The sequence below is a fragment of the Falco biarmicus genome, chromosome 1 (genome assembly GCF_023638135.1).
Source record: "Falco biarmicus isolate bFalBia1 chromosome 1, bFalBia1.pri, whole genome shotgun sequence".
Lineage (NCBI taxonomy): Eukaryota > Metazoa > Chordata > Aves > Falconiformes > Falconidae > Falco > Falco biarmicus.
This window is the reverse complement of record NC_079288.1, coordinates 123,310,618-123,328,411: the sequence shown is the minus strand read 5'-3', so window position 1 is coordinate 123,328,411 and position 17,794 is coordinate 123,310,618. Positions and strand designations below refer to the sequence as shown.

At 41.0% G+C, this 17,794-nt stretch overlaps 1 protein-coding gene across 3 annotated transcripts in view; it reads left to right on the top strand.

Annotated features, from left to right (window-relative positions):
• WWC2 (WW and C2 domain containing 2) overlaps positions 1 to 17,794 on the top strand; it is a 104,754-nt gene that overhangs the window by 38,451 nt on the left and 48,509 nt on the right. For all 3 annotated transcript variants that reach the window (XM_056326363.1, XM_056326362.1, XM_056326364.1), the window contains exons 3-4: positions 12,654 to 12,857; positions 14,427 to 14,503. In XM_056326363.1, the coding sequence (XP_056182338.1) occupies positions 12,654 to 12,857; positions 14,427 to 14,503 (281 nt within the window). The remainder of the gene's footprint in view (positions 1 to 12,653; positions 12,858 to 14,426; positions 14,504 to 17,794) is intronic.

The window sequence follows — 17,794 nt, the reverse complement described above, 5'->3', positions numbered from 1 at the left end:
TTGAGATTAACACCTGAATGTAGGCGGCTGCATCTGTACTAGCAGTGCTACGTACTGAAAAAGTAGTAAGGTGTCTACGGCCATTTCAGATGCTTTAGGTTAGCAGAGACAACTGCACAAGGTCGGTAGATGTGGCATGGACGGTCAGAGACCAACGGCCTTGTGGAGCAAAAGCTGGAGACAAGGCTCATTACCCATGGCACCTCAAATATATGGGCAAGCGAATCAACCCTGAGATGTCTAAGTTACTTTTGTAGTCGATAGCTGTCTAGTCAGTACAGTGCTTATTGAAGGCTTGCAGGTAGACACCTAACCTTGAACTGAATCCCACCGAATAACCTCCGGCCTTTTATAACCCTGCTTTTTGAAGTAACGGTGCATGTCCTCCGATCTTATATGTGGTGTTAAACGTTCCTGAACTTTAAAAAATAGGGACACGCTTGATTGGATTCGAAAGGTGGAGAAAGTAAAGAATGTGCTTCTGAATCTAAATGCTGCTATCAGAGGAAACTTGTCTTTAACTTCTGCTTTGGCCAAAATTATAAAACTTTAAATTATAAAATTTTGACAGGCAATCCGCATTTCTGGGTGTTTTGAAAGTGCTTTCAGATCACTGCTCTGATAATCATGCTCTTTTATTTCATGCATGCTTAAAACTTTTAATCAGTTCTAAAAATCTCAGTCTTGTAGCTTTGCTACTTCCCCCCGCCCCAGAAAGAGGTTAAATACTTTCCTTACTTTGAAATGCTATTTCTGTGCATTGAGGGTGAATTCCTGAATATGATAAGCTGTTCATGGGTTGAAGTTCTGCTTTACACACATGTAAGTTGCTGAGGCTTGCACAGCGTAGTCTTGAAATTCTCTTGAAAAATTTGAACATGCTACAAACTCCTCTTCCTTCCCCCAGCTGCTCAGCTTTTCTGATCTGGATCATTGCTTCCACTTGATAGAGAAGAATTGTATATATCCATCTGTACGTGTGTCTGTGGCTGGGACAAATAACTGTGATTAGCTAGATTTCTTTGCATTATGCTAATGCATATGATGGATGACAAAATGGTGTACTTTTTTGGACTTTGGTGTACTTAAACTGGTTTCCATCCAGGTTCAGTAGTGTATTTGGTTCCTGTTATATTAATACATGTGCTGCTTTGTAGCAATTTCAGTGAAGCTTCGTATCTTGTAAAGTGGTATATTTTAGTTTTGTATTTTGTGCAGTCAAGAGAGTACTCGTGAGTTGCTGGGAGGTAAACTGCATAAAAATCTTATAAGTAGGTTAATTGTCTGACGTGCCAAACGTGGAGTTTAAACCTTCTACTTCATTACTGGGGAACATGTCTTGTTTTGACGCCACTGAAATCTCTGGTGTGGAGGTCACTAATAATTAAGGGAGGAAAGCATTTCCAGAAAGCAGGTTTTGCATCTTGCTGCTTTATTAGGAGTGTAATGATTCAGATGTGTTGAATATGCTTTTTGGATTTGAACCGTTAAAATTGTCTGTCAGGACAGTGGCTATGTTAGAACAAGGAAGACTCCTTTACTCTTTCACCTGTATCAGTTATAATTTTGTTAATTCTCTCTTTTACTGGACAAAGAAGCCCAATGAGGGGGAACGACTGTACCCATTGCCAGGAGGAGGATGAAATGGATAGGTGCCTGAAAAACAGGTTGGATAAAGTGGAATTTCGGGACCCATAAATGGCAGCTTGAGGGATAGTGCCTTGGGAAGAAATCTGCTCCCCTATGTTACGTGGGGAGAGGTGACTAAAGACATTTCATGTCCACTGCTTTCTGGCTGGATTCAGTTCAGCAAAATGTTTAAGGAAGGGCCCATTGATTCTTTCCTCTTGCATCCCATAATTAATTATTCTGAACAACTTCTTATTATCTGCCCCTTTCTCATTTCTCATTCTAGTGTTGTTCCTACTGTGTGCATCTGTACAAAGCTACATCTGATACAGCTATGGAGTGTCAGGTTGTCCACAGAACTTTGGAGCCATCATAGTAAAAATGGTTGATCTTGTTAAATTTCTCAAACCAACCCAATAAGCTATGAGCAGCAGGCCAGACCTTAGTGCCATAGACTGTAAATTCAGAAGGTCTTACTGACAGTTGTTCGTGCCTTTTCGGTTAAAAACTCAAGGTTGAAAATGTTAAGGATGGATGGAATTTCCATTAGTGGCCGTGTAGGACTTAATTCCACTTGTCTTGAAAGGTGGATATTAGCAAAACTCCCACAGATTTCAAGAAAACAGTGCTAGGCTGAGCCTTGCAAAGTTCTAAAAATTTTGCCAAATTTCTGTAAATCTTCAAAATGTATTTGAATCAAAATACCTTTCTTTAAAAAAAAATTAAATATTTTCCCCATCTGTGTAATCATCAGTCTTAGTCCTTTACCTTCCCTTCTCCCATACAAATCTGAGAAAAGCCTGCTTTCCTTAACTCCCAGTGGAATCTCCCATTTCTTCTCCACATGGGGATAAGAGCTGTCTCTGAGCAGTCCACAATTGTAAAACACTCCCTCAGACTTGAGGAACTTTCTTTTGGTGTCAGTATGTTTAAGTATAATTTGGTTTTATTATCATCACACATTTTCTATAATTTTATATATTTTAATGAGAGGGTGTTTGGTTTTGGTTTTTTTTTTCAAATATAGTTTATTTTTTTCTAGCTCTTACTGATTGCCTTAGAGCTTTCTCATGATCCTTTTGGGTGATGTAACCCACTTTGAGAAACACTAACTGAGGTCATTATGAATATATTACCCCAATTAGGAGTTTTAATGTGATGCTTTCAGCTTCAAGGGAGACCAGATTACAGGCCATCTGGCAAGACAGAACATGCATATGATGTGGGTAGCTAATACTATAAGAACCTAAACGCTTACCCTGTGGTTCAGTAGCGCCCTTTGTTAGGGGGATGACTGAAGGGATGTTTTTTAGTGTTCAGGGACCGGGGAGTTCTTTTGGTGCAGGATCCTTCTTACTGTGGTTTGGGAGAGTCCCAAGATTTTATCGCTTACGCTGGTCACTCTTACAATTGTTATTGCATATATGTACTCGTGTGTTCATCTACTTCAGCTAATTTGCTAACATTTACTAATTGTGCTAAATAACACAGTTAGGAATTGAAGGCAATACTAAAAATAACGCGAACCTATTACTCCATTTTATTTCATGTATCTACAGGCAAAGTCATCAGTTTCAAAATTTTCCAATTCTTCTGCAAGGTTTTCAACGTCAGGTGTTAAGTGGCCGAGATGCAAATATTTATGCTCTTAGAGCTTATTTGCAAACACTTTTAAGCTGATACAATCTCTGAAAGAATTGGTCCTGCTCTATTGCTACCTCTGGCCTTTTGTTCTGTCCCTGCAATGTTTTTGCTTATACTGGCATGGACATTTGCATGGCCAGACAGTGAATCAGATCAGGGAGCTTGATTCGAGTTGAAACTAATCTGGTATGGAAAAAAAAAAAAAAAAAAAAAAAGTTGCTATTTGCTCTCGTTTCCACACCCCTATTTATGCAAGCAAGAGAGGGAAGGTGACCTGGCGAGATATGAATGAATAGGCAGGCGGAAGAGACAGGGGACAGCTGCTTTTCGTGGTAGCGCTGGTTAAAGGTATTTGAAATGACACCCTTGAACTTTCATCCGTTCCGCGCCCTGCGCAGGCTTGCCGGGAAGCAGTTTTGACTCTGAGGCTGTGATTTCCAGGTGCACTTCTCAGCTGGTGGCGGCAACTAAAGCAGCAGTCATTGCTTGTTCTGGTTCCTGCCCCCACATCGTGTGGGTGTATGTAGTAAACACAGACACTGGGGAAGCAGTCTGCTTCCCGAGGGGTGTGAGTTGTCATCCTCCGCCTCCTCTTCCTTCCCCCAGTTGCTCAGGTTTTCTGATCTGGATCATTGCGTGGGGTATGTGTAGATGAACAGCAGTGGAGTTAACGGGAGCAAGAATGGGAAACTTGTACTTTTGGCTTGACATGAATAGTCTGGGGGAATCGTGGGCTGGGAGAAGTTCTGTCTTGCCTTCGACACCCTACGTATTCCTAAATAACTTATCCCCTTTACTTACAGTTCTTATTTTTCAGGCTCAGGAATAACCAGGCAAGTAGTTGTTTTCTTCATCACATAGATCTAGTTAACCTATAGAATACATACTCTGCTGTTAGTAATGTCAAGCAGCAAAGATAACAGAAAGGAACTGAATGACGATATTTAAAAGATAAGGATAGGAAGGAATAGCTGCTCCTATCCCAGTAGTATTTCAGACCATCACATCACTCCTTTTTTGCCACTCTCTATTCAATATGATGATTTTTCTCCCTGCCCTCCACCCCCACCACTTTTCAAAACTGTGTTGGACATCTGCCTTCTCTGCTTCTGCAGCTCCTCCCTTGTTAGTTTTAATTGTCCACATTGGAAGCATGAAATGTACCTTTCCCAGAGACAGCTTTCTATCACTGTTCCCAGAGACAGCTTTCTATCACTGTTCCATCCACAACGAAAAAGCAAATTGAGTTGGTGATGATAAAACATCAAGAAGCGTAGAGGTAGAGGGATTTGTGTCTGCTTAGCTGAGAACAGAATTCATCAGAGGTCCCGATTTCCCTTCTTGTTTTCCTTCCTTCTTAAAATTTCAAAGCCTAGCTATTTACCTACACTGTTTGACACTTACAGTACAATATTTTAACATGGGTATTCTGTTTCTGTTGTAATCTTAAAGGCTTTCATGCCAATTTACGCTTGTGCAACTGGTTTATCTAACAGAGGGATTTTTGTGGATAGACTGACTCTTCTCTGCTCCAGCCTGGGACTTGTAGTGCATCTGCATCTATAAAAGTATGCCAAACTATTTTCAAACAAGGAATAAATCTGAAAATCCCACCATGAGTCTGCAATTATCATTAGCTTGAGGGAGTCGAATGGTGTATCGTGATCATAAACGTGCACTGTTTGTTCCCACGACCCGCCACCATCAGAAGCAAGTGGTGACGTGCAAGCGTTTGGGAAACAATTGTGAAGACTCTTTTCTGTCAGCAAACACATATGGTGAAAACCCAAGTGCAGTGTGTCTTATCTTGAATCTTATTTATAGGTAAGTATCTTTATCGTGCCCTGGCCGTAGGAAGGGATTAGAGTAATCTGATGCACGCTGGCTACAGAAGGAGGGCTCAAGCAATGAAGGCTCTGGATTAAAGATCATTTTAGCTGCTGACTTTTATATAAAGATCATACATGCATCTTTTTCCTTAAGTCTTAGTTCTGATAGCCATAGCAGTAGAACATTACCTACTTACTGGATAATGTAGAGCAAAACGCTCAGAGTTTCTACTGCATTTGACTCTTTAAGATATGTAAGCATATGCTACCCGATATGTAGAGGAAACTAATGTGCCATAAGGATAACGCGTTCAGTATTTCTTCATAAAAATCTCTGAATAAATATTTCTTGGAAATCTGCTCATGCTTGCACACTATAGCTGGAAAACATTCTCGTTTTCTCTCGTTACTCAAATTCAAGCCCAGAATTATTTTATGGAAGAGTGAAGAATGTATCTGGAAGGGAGGAGGCATTTTTTGTGTGCAAGTTCTATGGCAGGAAACAAACTGTAGAGAGCTCGTTTCCAAGCATACTCTGAATAATCTAATTTTCCTCCATGTCTTCTCTCTTTAGAACCCATATTCCATCTTATTACGTGCTAGAATGTGATTTGCTCTGAGTATCCATTAATGTGTTAGATCATTTTTAAGACATTGTATGTGTTATCTTGTTGGGCTTCAGTGTCTTACTGAAACTGCTCTCTCTGTAATGTGATATTCTTGATGTACCTATTAAACATATCAGGGTGAAATGATGTAATATTTGTGCATTCTTCCTCAAATTTTGGGGTACAAATTGCTTCTTTTTGTTGTTTGAATTGTAAGTCTTCTAAAAAGTGGGGGGGGAAAGGAATAAGAAAGCCTCTAGTATGTAAGCAATAAAGTGCATTCCTTACGCCAGTCTAATAACACTTGGTTATTCTTCCTGAAACTAGTACTAGTGCATTTGTTCCTTTGCTGTTCATTAAGACTTGCATCTCAGCTGCCTGCAATATTTGTTGTGCCAGCTGAAGTACGATGAAGTAATATTTGCAGTCTTTTTTTCCCCCCCCCGAGTGTTTTTTTGTCTGATTGCAGGCAAAAGTGCTGCAGATTTGAAAGCCAGTTTGTTTATCAAGGAACGTGGGATATACTTGTAGAATAAACGTATCCATAGTGATTATGTAATGTTGATAAAATTGCTTTCACCACCCACCACTAAGCTAATTTGCGTTACCCTGCGATGGTTGATGTCAGACACTATTTTCCTCTTCTGATGTTGTATGTCAAAGGGTGGTTGTTGGCTTTGTTTGTGCCATCTTGAGAGAGTTTGGCGTGAGATGCCATTGAAATCTGGGTTCTCCTTTGCTGCAAGTGGCCCCCCTTTGGCTTGCCCTCAGCACGCGGTAGGCTGCTTTCCAGGTATCCCCTCCTCAAACCATCCGTGTGGAGTAGGACGTAATCCTACCACACCGAAGGCGTTGGAAAAAGAATCTGGGCTTAGCTTGCACGCTTTCAACAGCCACTGGGCTTCAGGAGAAGCACCAGTGACTGAGGGATCCTGAATGTAGTCAGCTCTTGGAGGCCTGTGTTGCTCTCTTGAAGGTGGGGTTCAGCGTGCTTGGAGGTAATAGTCCTGCGGTTAGCATGCAAGATAACCAGAGATGTCGGGTGTCGTGGAGTTACCTTTCCATCACTTAGCGAACTGATGAAAACTGCCATTTAACGCTGAGAAATCGCCACCCTGACGCAAAGCATCTAGCTGAGTTGCGACGTGGTGCAGCCCGGAGCATGGCCGGCTGTGCGCGGCACGCTTCTGCGTCAGTCTGAGCGCTCCTTTTTTCAGGGGGCAGCTGCTGCCGTTTTGCCGTCTCTTGCCTTGTAGCCCTCGTTTCCTGGTAGGGAAACTTTCCTGTAAGTTAGTCTGTGAGGGAGAAGGTGCATGGTATTGATGCATAGATCCATACTTAAGATTCTAATGGATAACTAGATCTGCGAGTAGGCTTACTGCTGCCAAAAAAAGGGATGTCTAGTTCCTTCCCAAGCTGGGTGGCTCTTCCTCCTTTATACTGGCTTGTTGGACCTTAGGTGACATAGCACAACTCACCTGACCTGCCAGAACGTGATGTTTCTGCTTTCGTATTATCTTTTTGAGTGTTTGGGTGGGTTTAGTACATTGCATAGGCTTTGTGCGGGCTTGCATGAGCACCAGCGACTGTGCAAAAGAGAACATGTGGTTGTGTAACGTTGGGGAATGTGGGCTGAGGTGATGTGGTGGAAGCCGTCCCTGCCAAGAAGGGGGGCTGTTACAGCAGCTCCAGCTGTGACATGCAGTTCCCCCCCCCCGGGCGCTCCTCCATGGGAGCTGAAGTCTCTGGTCCTTGTTTCTAGCCAGGTCAACTAGTTTCCCTTGGAATACCGTCTCTTCTGCAATGGTGATTCTGCTGCACTTACAAACTGGAATAATAAGGGCATGTGTTTAAACAGATGAGAGTGTACTTTTCATCCTGAAAAGTGTCACAATTTTGTCTCTTGCTGTCTGTGTGTCCTTCTCAAGCAGCCACCTAGCACCTCTGGCATTTTTTTAACTGGGACTCCCTGAGAGTACTTGTTCTGTGTTGCTTAAACGCAACGTGTCTGACTGAAGGCAGCTTACATGTGGGTCGCTCTAGAGCCAGTCGATGCTATTATTTTGTTTGGCAAGGGGACATGTTGGAAAACTATTGCTTCCACTTATTGTTAAGCCTGTAGTAAAATGTCCAGTTCTCTCATGTCTAGCAGTAGGGCGTCAGGGAGCCCTTCCCTTCCCTTCCCTGTGGGATTTAGTAGTGGGATTTTAATTTCATGTATTTTAGGGAAATACAATCTACTGCTGATAAGGTAATAGTTTCCTTCTGTTCAAGCAGACTGTAAAAATTTGGCAGAGCTTCCTGATAGCAGACAGGAACAAAACATATGAAAATATCTTGCTTAATAAAAAAAATGGCATCCCTGACTATTGCCTCTATCCTATGTATCTCGTATGTATAAGCACACAGAACATGTATAACTTTGCTGCCCTTGAAGCAAGTTTGAGTCAAAGGAATAAACAAAATTTCCAAGGCATAAAGTCAGTCCTGGCGTGTTGGCTTTGAATTATTGTTTGGGCTGAGTTTAAGTGCATCGAAGCCGGCTGGCAGTGAGCCAGGAAGAGTGCATTTCATGAATAGCAGGATGATTAAAGCCAGTGCAGCTTCCTCTCCTGCCTTACGGAGCCGTGATCGTTTCAGCGCACAGGAACGTCCTTGGGTGGAGCGTGCCGTCCTGCCGCTTGTGCGATTCCGCTGGCTGAGACCACAAGCGTGCTCTGTCTCACAGAATTTTCCCCCCAGTAGGGGTTGTCACTCGCATCTTTAAAAACAGGAGGAAATAAATTGCTTGGTTATAGTTTTTGTATGAATTTATTAACTACACACTTGCAGTAGTTTGTTTAAAGTTAAAATAATTGGTTTTAAATCAAGATCTCTTAAGAAAATTGGGTAATTTTTATTTGCAAGTGGCTTTGCCAATTTACACTAAAACCAAGGCAAATTAGGAGTGTCTAACTTGAATGTTAGGTACGCCACCACCTTCTTCATTCTGTTACTATGGGTTGTTATTCTACATTATGATTGGACAGAGGAGGTTGATAGATGAAGATTCTTTTAAACCTAAGCAGTGCTCTCAATAGAGCCCGATGTGCAACTCTTGGTTGTTTAAAGATCCATTTTAAGGAGATTCCTTTAGTTCATATCTAACTTTATGCCACGGAAAATGATGGCCACTCTATCTTCTTCATTTTCTCTACAAGAAACAGCTGAACTCTTGAATTTAACTATCCGGTGATGCCAAAAGTGTTGGAGAAGTCATGCCCAGCGGGGTGGTTTGTTTGTTCTCCAGTGCTGATGGTTGAAGTCCAGTTAGCATTTTCTAGAACAGGTACAACCCCAACCCTAAATTCTGTCTAGTGCCCATAATCAGTGCTTACTCCTCACCTGACCAGCAGAAACACCACCTCCCTGTCTGCCTGGCTAGCAATCTGTTTGTTGGATGATTCTTGTCAGCTGCAGACAAGGTTGTAAGGCATCCTGTTGCAGTCACCAGTGGAAACATTCATCTGCCCTAAAAAAGGAATGAGATCTCCCAAGTTTATTTTACAACAGCTGTTGAATAATAAGGGTAAGAAAATGTCTGGATGTTCTTTGTGGTTTAAATCTCACTCTTTGGTTTAAGCAGGAAGGACTTCACATCTCCTTTTGAAATGTTGGGCAAGCTATTTCTTCAATGACATGCATGCAACTATCCCAATAATACTCTTGTGTATACTAGTTTGACCTTAACAGCAGGTGCTTAAAACGTTCTCCTCTAAGGGAAAACAAACCCCTTATCTTTGTGAGGCTTTACTCTGAGAAGTATAAATATTTGAAAGACCTCTGCTTTTCAGAAAAATGTATTGCCTCTTGGAAGGTACAAATGAACAGACTTTTCAAAATGCCGCACTTACAGTACCAGAAATATTATCCATAGTTCTTTGTTTTGTGGGTTTTTTTCTCTGTGGGGTAAACCTGCTGATTAAAATTGCGACCACTGAAAATTATAGACGTACAAGCATATGGTACTGCTACAGACACACGTGTGTGGTGTGTGTGTGTGTGTAGATACCTATACATATATATATACATACACATATGAATAACTTGCCAAACAAGTGATATGCTTTTTGGGATTTTCCACTTTGTGATATTTAAGAAGGCCTAGAATCAAAAATATTCCAGAGCCTTTTCTGCTTGGTAAAGGTTGAGTAACAATTCTGGCATAGTCATTTCAGTACTGCTCTGCTTTTTCCAGCTTATATATTTTCCCACGTGAGTTTTTGTTCCAGAATGAAATACATGCAGATCGAATTGGCTGAGAATAATTTGACCAGTCAATGTACCTACACAAGCAAATACCCAAACCTCAGTATGCTAAAATTAGGGTGCAATTTTTAAAACACAGTGTCACCTTTAACTTGTTTATGACTATTAGTATAATAGATGTTAGCTTGTATAACCATAGCTTTGGAGTTGGTTTTTTTTTTACATATGCAGCTTGGAGAGGCAAAAAAATAATATGTTTGATTGTCTTTGTCAGCAATACAAGACAATCTGCTGTTGATCAGCTTTGTCCTTCTCTTGCAGTCCCAAGGACAGGGCATCTGTAGGCCACGTTTTAGAACTCTGCAGGCTCCATTTGGTCTTTGGGCTGCATGTTGAGCAATCCTCACTTAAAACCTACAAGGCAATTACCTACAACATGCTCGAAGATGAGACCTTCCAATCTTGTAAGATTATTTGGTGGCTGCTGGTTGCACTCTTAAAACACAATCACATCATTACATTTTTCTACAAAACCAACATAACTGCATTTATCCTATTTGATCATTGACCCATGAGAATCCTCCTTCATGCTCTTCATCCTGCTTCACAAAAAAGGACAGGTCTGGAAACCAGCACTTCTTAAAATACCTGTGAATGTGGAGGTATGTTAAAGCACAACAGCAGTAAGTGGCCACAGATAGGGACATGTGTTGACCGTTCAGGAGAGAAAAGGTATCGATTTGCTTCTTTGTGTGCCTGGTATCTTTGTGAAAAAGAGCAGGTGGCTATAAACATGGATGTGAGTGTGTGTGTGTGTGTGTGTGTCTGTAGCTATAGTTAGTCTTTTGGAGAGAGTGTTCCTGTCGGGGTTATTGGAAAACCAACTGCGTATAAAGCTGCTCTGCTTTAATCTTTTATGCAGTGCACTTGGGTTTACATGATTTATGCTCTCTGTGCATCCATTGTGCGCATCTAATACCTTTCCCAAGCAGAAATACAAAAGCTGGTTGTGTTTGTAAATGGTGGAGAGGGGGGTATATGTGTGCATATTTGTTTGGTTTTAAAAGCATCAGTACTTCCATAGGCGTGGTCAGTTTAGGATTCCCCAGGGGTAGTTTTATGGGATGCTTCTTTTTATTTGCATGTCTTCTGGTTTATGTGATATTAACACCAAAACAGGTGTTTGAAAAACTGGTAGTTACTCTGTATGGGAAATTGTTATTAACCAGAATGTGCCCTTATCTGCTTTTGCTGTTACAAATCTGTTTTGATATACGATGGTGAAAAGAGTGCTTTCACTCAGATTGGTTCTGCTGCAGTTCTCCCTGCCCTGCTCCCCCCACCTCCATCTTCAGACACATGTTCCCATTTTTTTCCCCCTGCATTGGTTCTCCCAGTAAAGCAATTCAGAGAACTCAAGTGGCAGAAATCTAACCCAGGGAATAAATTACCTCCTCCTTTTTGCATAAAAATTCTGAAGTAAATACTTTGCTCTTAAATACTTCAGTACTGAATGTTACTTTTTATCTGTGTAGATCTATGTAGATTTGTAATACGTAGCTCAAGAAGAAAATGAAGTGTGGGGCATGCTTGCATTTAGATTTCAAGCTTTTCATGGCTATGTCTGATGAAAACGTGTTTGTACTTAGTACAGATTTAAAGGAAGAATATTCATTATACAGCTTCAAAAAGTGCTGAACTAAGTCAGGAAATATTAATGATACGGTTGAACGTTCAGCCTTAACTCTTCCTTATTGCATGTGTACATTAAAAAAATCTTAAAACCTACAATTAGATTGATCTCATCACATGCTTTCTTAATATATACCATTACATTATGTCAGATCCTCTTGTCTATGCATTCTATGCAAGTCTGCCTTCTGTGTGGCTGCTGGAGTTGAAAAGGTTGATCTGAAATCCTTTGTGAATGAAGGGTCTGTTCCAGCCTACTCATTTATATTACCTGGGTAGTCAGTGGGAAGAAGTAGACACCTCAAAGACCCAGTTCAGTCCCATGTATCTTGGGCACCTGTCTTTGATGGAGTGAAGTGCCCTCTGAGGGTGACCCTCTCTGCCTATTGACCATAAAAGAAAGTTGTATCTTGGATCAGATGCCTAGCAGGGATAGGGATAGAGCTAGGTGAGGTGATCTGGAGAGTTAATGATCTGTTAGTTCAGTTACAGGGGAAAAGATAAAACCATTTTCATAGAGGGAAAGGAGAGAGGTAACCACTATAGAACATGAATAACCTAAGTCTGTAATGAAGTGGGGAGGAGGAGGGTTGAAAAAAAATGTAATAGCTAAGAATACTTACATTTTTGTTCAGAAATTTGAAGATGTCATTGAAAGACTTCATGGGCCAGTTATTTCCCAACACTCTGATGCAAAAAATAAGGTTTTTTCTTGAGTTTCACCATGTTATTAATTCCAGGTTGAAGGTGTAGAAATGATCTAAGTAAGCATTTACCTGTTGCACGCTAATTCCTAATTTTGCAATCAATCCCTTAAATACTGTTTCTTACACACGCTATTGTGGCAAAGAAAACCTTAAATAAAATTGAGCATTGGCTTAGTAATGAAAGACAAGCTATGGTTTGGAGTTCTATAATTGTGGATTACATGCAAAGAAACAATTTAGTTGTCGGTGGGTTTCAGCAGAGGTCTCTTTAAATCCTTTCTTTTTCTCCCATAAAGAAACAACGCAAATAGAAGATCCCAGGAAACAATGGAGGCAAGAACAAGAGAGAATGTTAAAAGATTATCTTATGATAGCCCAGGATGCTCTCAGTACTCAGAAAGAACTGTACCAGGTGAAAGAACAGAGGCTAGCACTTGCACTGGATGAGTATGTACGGCTGAATGATGCCTACAAAGAAAAATCAAGCTCTCGTACAAGCTGTAAGTACAGGAGAGAATACAATCTGCCTTCTTTGATCTGTGCCTTGCAGGGGATCCTGTTTCTCTTTAAGATGAGTTTTCAAGGTTTGCTATGAACACCTTGTACTCTGGCTTTTTTAGAGATAGCATCCCTACTTTTTTGTTATTATTATTATTTAATACAAAGATATTCTGCTGGAGAGAACCCTCTTCTCTCTGATACAACTGAACTCCTTTGAGCTGTGGTTTAGAGCAGTTGGCTCTGAAATCTATTTTGTCATGCAGTTTTTCGGAACAAAATTCTGCCAAATCTAGGTTCAAAGTAAGTAGGATCTCTTGCACTTCATGGCTGCGTACAGAAATGACCCTACCGTGTGGACAGGTATCTACAATAGACCAAGAAGGGAATTTGTTTCTGCTTTACAAGAATAGCATACAATAATTTTGTAGCCTGTGTGCTGTGGTCAGGGGTGAAGTAGGGATACGTGTTACAGTGTTGGGCAAGGAACTGCCATGCAGTAAAGTGCCGTCAGAGGCCTGTTGTTGGCCAGACATCTCTCTTGGAAGTAGATAGTGTGATAAATTAACATGGGCAGCTGCGGAAGAACTGAGTAGCAGACCTCTGAGACTTCTGAATAAATCTCCTGCTTTCCAGAAATCTCCTTAGAAATCACAGCTTCCAGGAAGAGGTGATCACAAGATGGCTCAGGTAGAAGAATGGGGATAGAAAGCCAGGGAGAATGAGGTGCAGCTTTAGAATCCTGGGATGAGCAAAGGAGGAGAGAGAGTGACAGGGGAAAAAAAGGGGGAATTTTGATTATTCATTAATTATTGCCATCCTGCAATGCTGACTACTCTATAGAATGATATATTTTTTAAAATATTATATGTTTTTCTGTACTTTGTAGTTTTAGATTGTCACGGTTTAATCCCAGCCGGCAACTAAGCCCCTCACAGCCTCTCATTCACTCCCCGCCCCAGTGGGATGGTGGAGAAAATCAGAGGAGTAAAAGTGAGAAAATTTGTGGGTTGAGGTAAAGACGCTTTAATAGGTAAAGCAAGAACTGTGCATGCAAGCAAAGCAAAAGAAGGAATTCATTTACTACTTCCCATGGGCAGGCAGGCAGGTGCTCAGCCATCTCCAGGAAAGCAAGGGCTCCATCGTGCGTAACGGTTACTTGGGAAGGCAAAATGCTGTAACTCTGAATGTCACCCTCTTTCTCCTTTTTCCCACCAGCTTTATATGCTGAGCACAATGCCATACGGTATGGGATATCCCTCGGGTCAGTTGGGTCCAGCTGCCCTGGCTTGTGTCCCTTCCCAACTTCTGGTGCACTCCCAGCCTACTCGCTGGTTGGGGTGGGGTGAGAAGCAGAAAAAGCCTCAACTCTGTGTAGGCACTGATCAGCAGTAACTACAACACCCCGGCATTATCAACAGTTTCCAGCACAAATCCAAATGAAGAAAATTAACTCTATCCCAGCCAAAACCAACACATAGGTCAATGAGAATTCATCAAGGAAGGGACTAATTGATGATCTAAAAGTACTTAAATATTTCTCCTTTTTTTTTTTTGTCTTTCGTGTAAAGTGTTCTCAGGCTCCTCATCAAGCACAAAGTATGACCCTGACATTCTGAAGGCTGAAATCTCCACTACAAGATTAAGGGTGAGAGTGCTTAACTCATATTCATTTGTATTCTGTGTGCAAAGTTTATGACTGTAGAATAAGCGAAGCTTGAACTAGCAGATGTATCTTGTACCCTGGTACTGAAACTTGATATTCTCATTAAATACCATTCAGAGGCTTTAAATGAATTTTTAAAGCTCTGTCTGTTACTTTCAGATAACATATTTTGGGGAAACTTCGACAGATATTCTAATTACATGTGGGTTTAAATAAATCTGATAACCATTTTCACTTGGATGCTTTTGTTTTTGAAAGGAAGAGTAAAAATCGTTAGGTGAAAATAAAAAAGTAGTAGGCCAAGGTGAGCTGCAGCTAGATGACTTGTTTTTACACACCTTTCTTCTGTAAGAAATGCACCGTTGGCTACATGAACTGCCTCAAAAATTTCTGTTGGTTTAAAAAAACACTTTTCAGTAATGGTGTGAAACTTCGCTCCGTTTATCAAAATGGAACAGTTCAGATCAAGAATGAAAGTTTGTGTTTGCATTTTGAAATTTCCAGTGAACAAAAATCCGTTATTCGGTGAACTGTGTTCAGCATGGTCACTAACAGACTCCATATAAAGAACTTGCATTCACACATTCATTAGTCTCCAGTGAATTTATCTTGAATAAGGAGGAAATGGTGTGGAAGACATTTAAAATCTATATAGGGAGTTGATTTATTTAAGCTTTGGCATATAATGCTGTATGGATAGCTTAGGCTTTCTGTAGTTAATAATGAAAAAAATGAGATCGAACCATGCAGGTTAAAATCTCACAGCACAGCGCCTTCCTGAAGGCTGGCACGCATCCTCCGCAGGAGCAGCAGCAGGAGCAGCAGCAGCAGCAGGAGCAGCGGCACAAGCAGCGCAGTTCCTCAGCTCTTCCATTGCCCCCTGCCGGTTTCTGCACAGAGCGGCACGCGTAGAAGCCTTGAGAACGTTAACCACCTCCTTTACCTGGAGGAAGAGTTATGATTAGGAATCCCAACAATGTTTACAAGGAGCTGTGGAATAGCTCATTGAAATGTTAAAGCTCGGCATAAATCGGGGATGGAATACGCTGTGTAAAACTGGCATCCAGATGTTGCCCTCCTGACTGCTTGTACACCTCTTCATCCTTACCAATCTCAATTTGTAGTCTCTTATCCTTTAAGGAGAAGGGCAAGTGGCTAGTGAGAGAACTTATTTCCACACTGGAGGAGGTGGGAGGAAAAATTTAGTAGGGAGAATCAACAGCAGTAAGGACCCTGTCAGGAACAAGAATGAAGAGACAAGGCGAGAGCTTCTTTCTAAAATAAGTGGAGCAGTAACAGATGTTCTCTTTGGCAAGGGGATCACTAGTATCTTTGGAAGATTAATAGCGCTGTTGAAGAGCTAAACAAATGACCAAATTTAAATACAGTCACCTACAAGTCAAAGGGGGAAATTCAGACATGGTCCTGTGCTGTTTTTCCCATTACTTAGCTCTGATCACCTCCCGGTTCAAGATGCAGAAACACTGAATCACCTCTTGGCTGCAGATCTACAATTTGTTCACTGAGAAGAGAGGCAGATATGTTAACCACAGTAATTCTTTTCTGGGAGATGCTCTCCTCTCTTCATTGTTTCGTGGGGTCAAGGAGCCTAATATCCTGCTGCTTCCCAATACCTGATTTATTAGCGTGGCAAAGTCCAAGTTGCATATGTGCTTAAAACAGGTGACCTGAATCTTGTCTACAGAGTTTAGAAGGGTGCAGTCCAAGAATATCTGTACCAGCATAAAGTGTGTTGTCATCCAAAGCCACTGGATTTGAAAATTATTGAGATAAGAAAAAGTGGAGCCCTGTGATGCTAGGGCTGGGAAGTGGTTTTCATGGAAGATGGCAAGAGAGGTATGACTGTTATCATAGTTTACCCTTACTTGAATGTTTGAGGATGCTTGCTCATGTGCCACCTTTTGGCATTTTACAGTATATGCATGTGTGGACTTAATGGGAAACAAAGTTAAGTCATTAGTAAGCTGCCAGCCAGCTTGTTAGAATTCACACATTGTTTAGCGAACTATTAGGTCAGCTATACTAAACCTGTTTCTCTCTCTCACAGTGGCTGAGGCTTACTGGTATCATCAGGTTAATGGTGGCTGGAGGGGGGAAGCTTAGCACTTGAGGAAGTTCTGAATTGGCCTTTGGCCTTTTCCTTGTTAGCTGTGCTTAATATATGCATGTGGAGCCTTTTGGATACATGAATTGCTTATAGCGCAATAGGTCATGGAGAAAATATGTCAGAAATCAGACAGCTGTTAAATGAAATAAGCAGGAGAAGAAAGACCTTTTTCACAAGACTAAAATTGAAGAACCTGATCCTGCAGTAGACTTGTGAGTGGGGCCATTCGGGGTCTTAATTAGTAATCAGTAAGATAGTTCAAGCAACACAAAGCGTGTGTGACCACAGTGTGTTTTATGCACGTGCAGTGAGCAGGGGATGCACCTTTATAAAATAATAAGGTTAGGGGGGTGTTGTTGATTCACTAGTACTTGAGTGCTGGGAGTAGAAAGGGGTTAGCACAGGAGCCTCCTTGAAGGTGCCGTTAGGAGAAGGAAGCGAGAGGCCTGTCAGGTGCCTTAAGATGATGGGCAGAAGCAGTAGGAAGGAGGTGAAGGATAAAACAAGTGAAAAGTTGTGAAAAAGCAGGAATTATATGAAAGTTTTGAAGGAGAAGACAAGGAGCACAAGAACAGTTTAGTGCAAGTATGATGCAGTAAACACAGAGTCTGTATTATGATGTAGGTCACATCCTTCTAGGGTAATGTGCCTAACTCGCATTTCTTGATAATGAAATGATGATGAATTTACAGCAGAGGATACTCAGAAGATGATCTTGAAGAAAAATGTATGGGTTTCTGAGAGATCCAATCCTCTAAGTTGAAACCAAGTTTAACTTCTGCTATTGCTGTACATTCACATTTCTGATTTTTAAAAAAAAATTAAAAATTTAGCTATTCTGTGTTTCTCAGAAAAGTTGAGACTTTTTTCATATTTTACACATCACCTGGAACATAGAGGTGATAATCTGCTCATTTTCTATATCTTGAACAGAACGCTTGAGAGATTATTCTTGGAGTTTTCATGCTAGTGAGGGAAGCAGTAGTAGTTAAGGAGTGCTGAATGTGTACTTAGAGATATTGTCTATTTATCATGCTAACTATTCAGTATGGTCAAAATAAAAACAGTTTTCTGTCAAGTAAAACAACTAGTGATGATAGCTTCCAGAAGCCGGAACCTAAACACTTCATGTAGAGAACAGATTT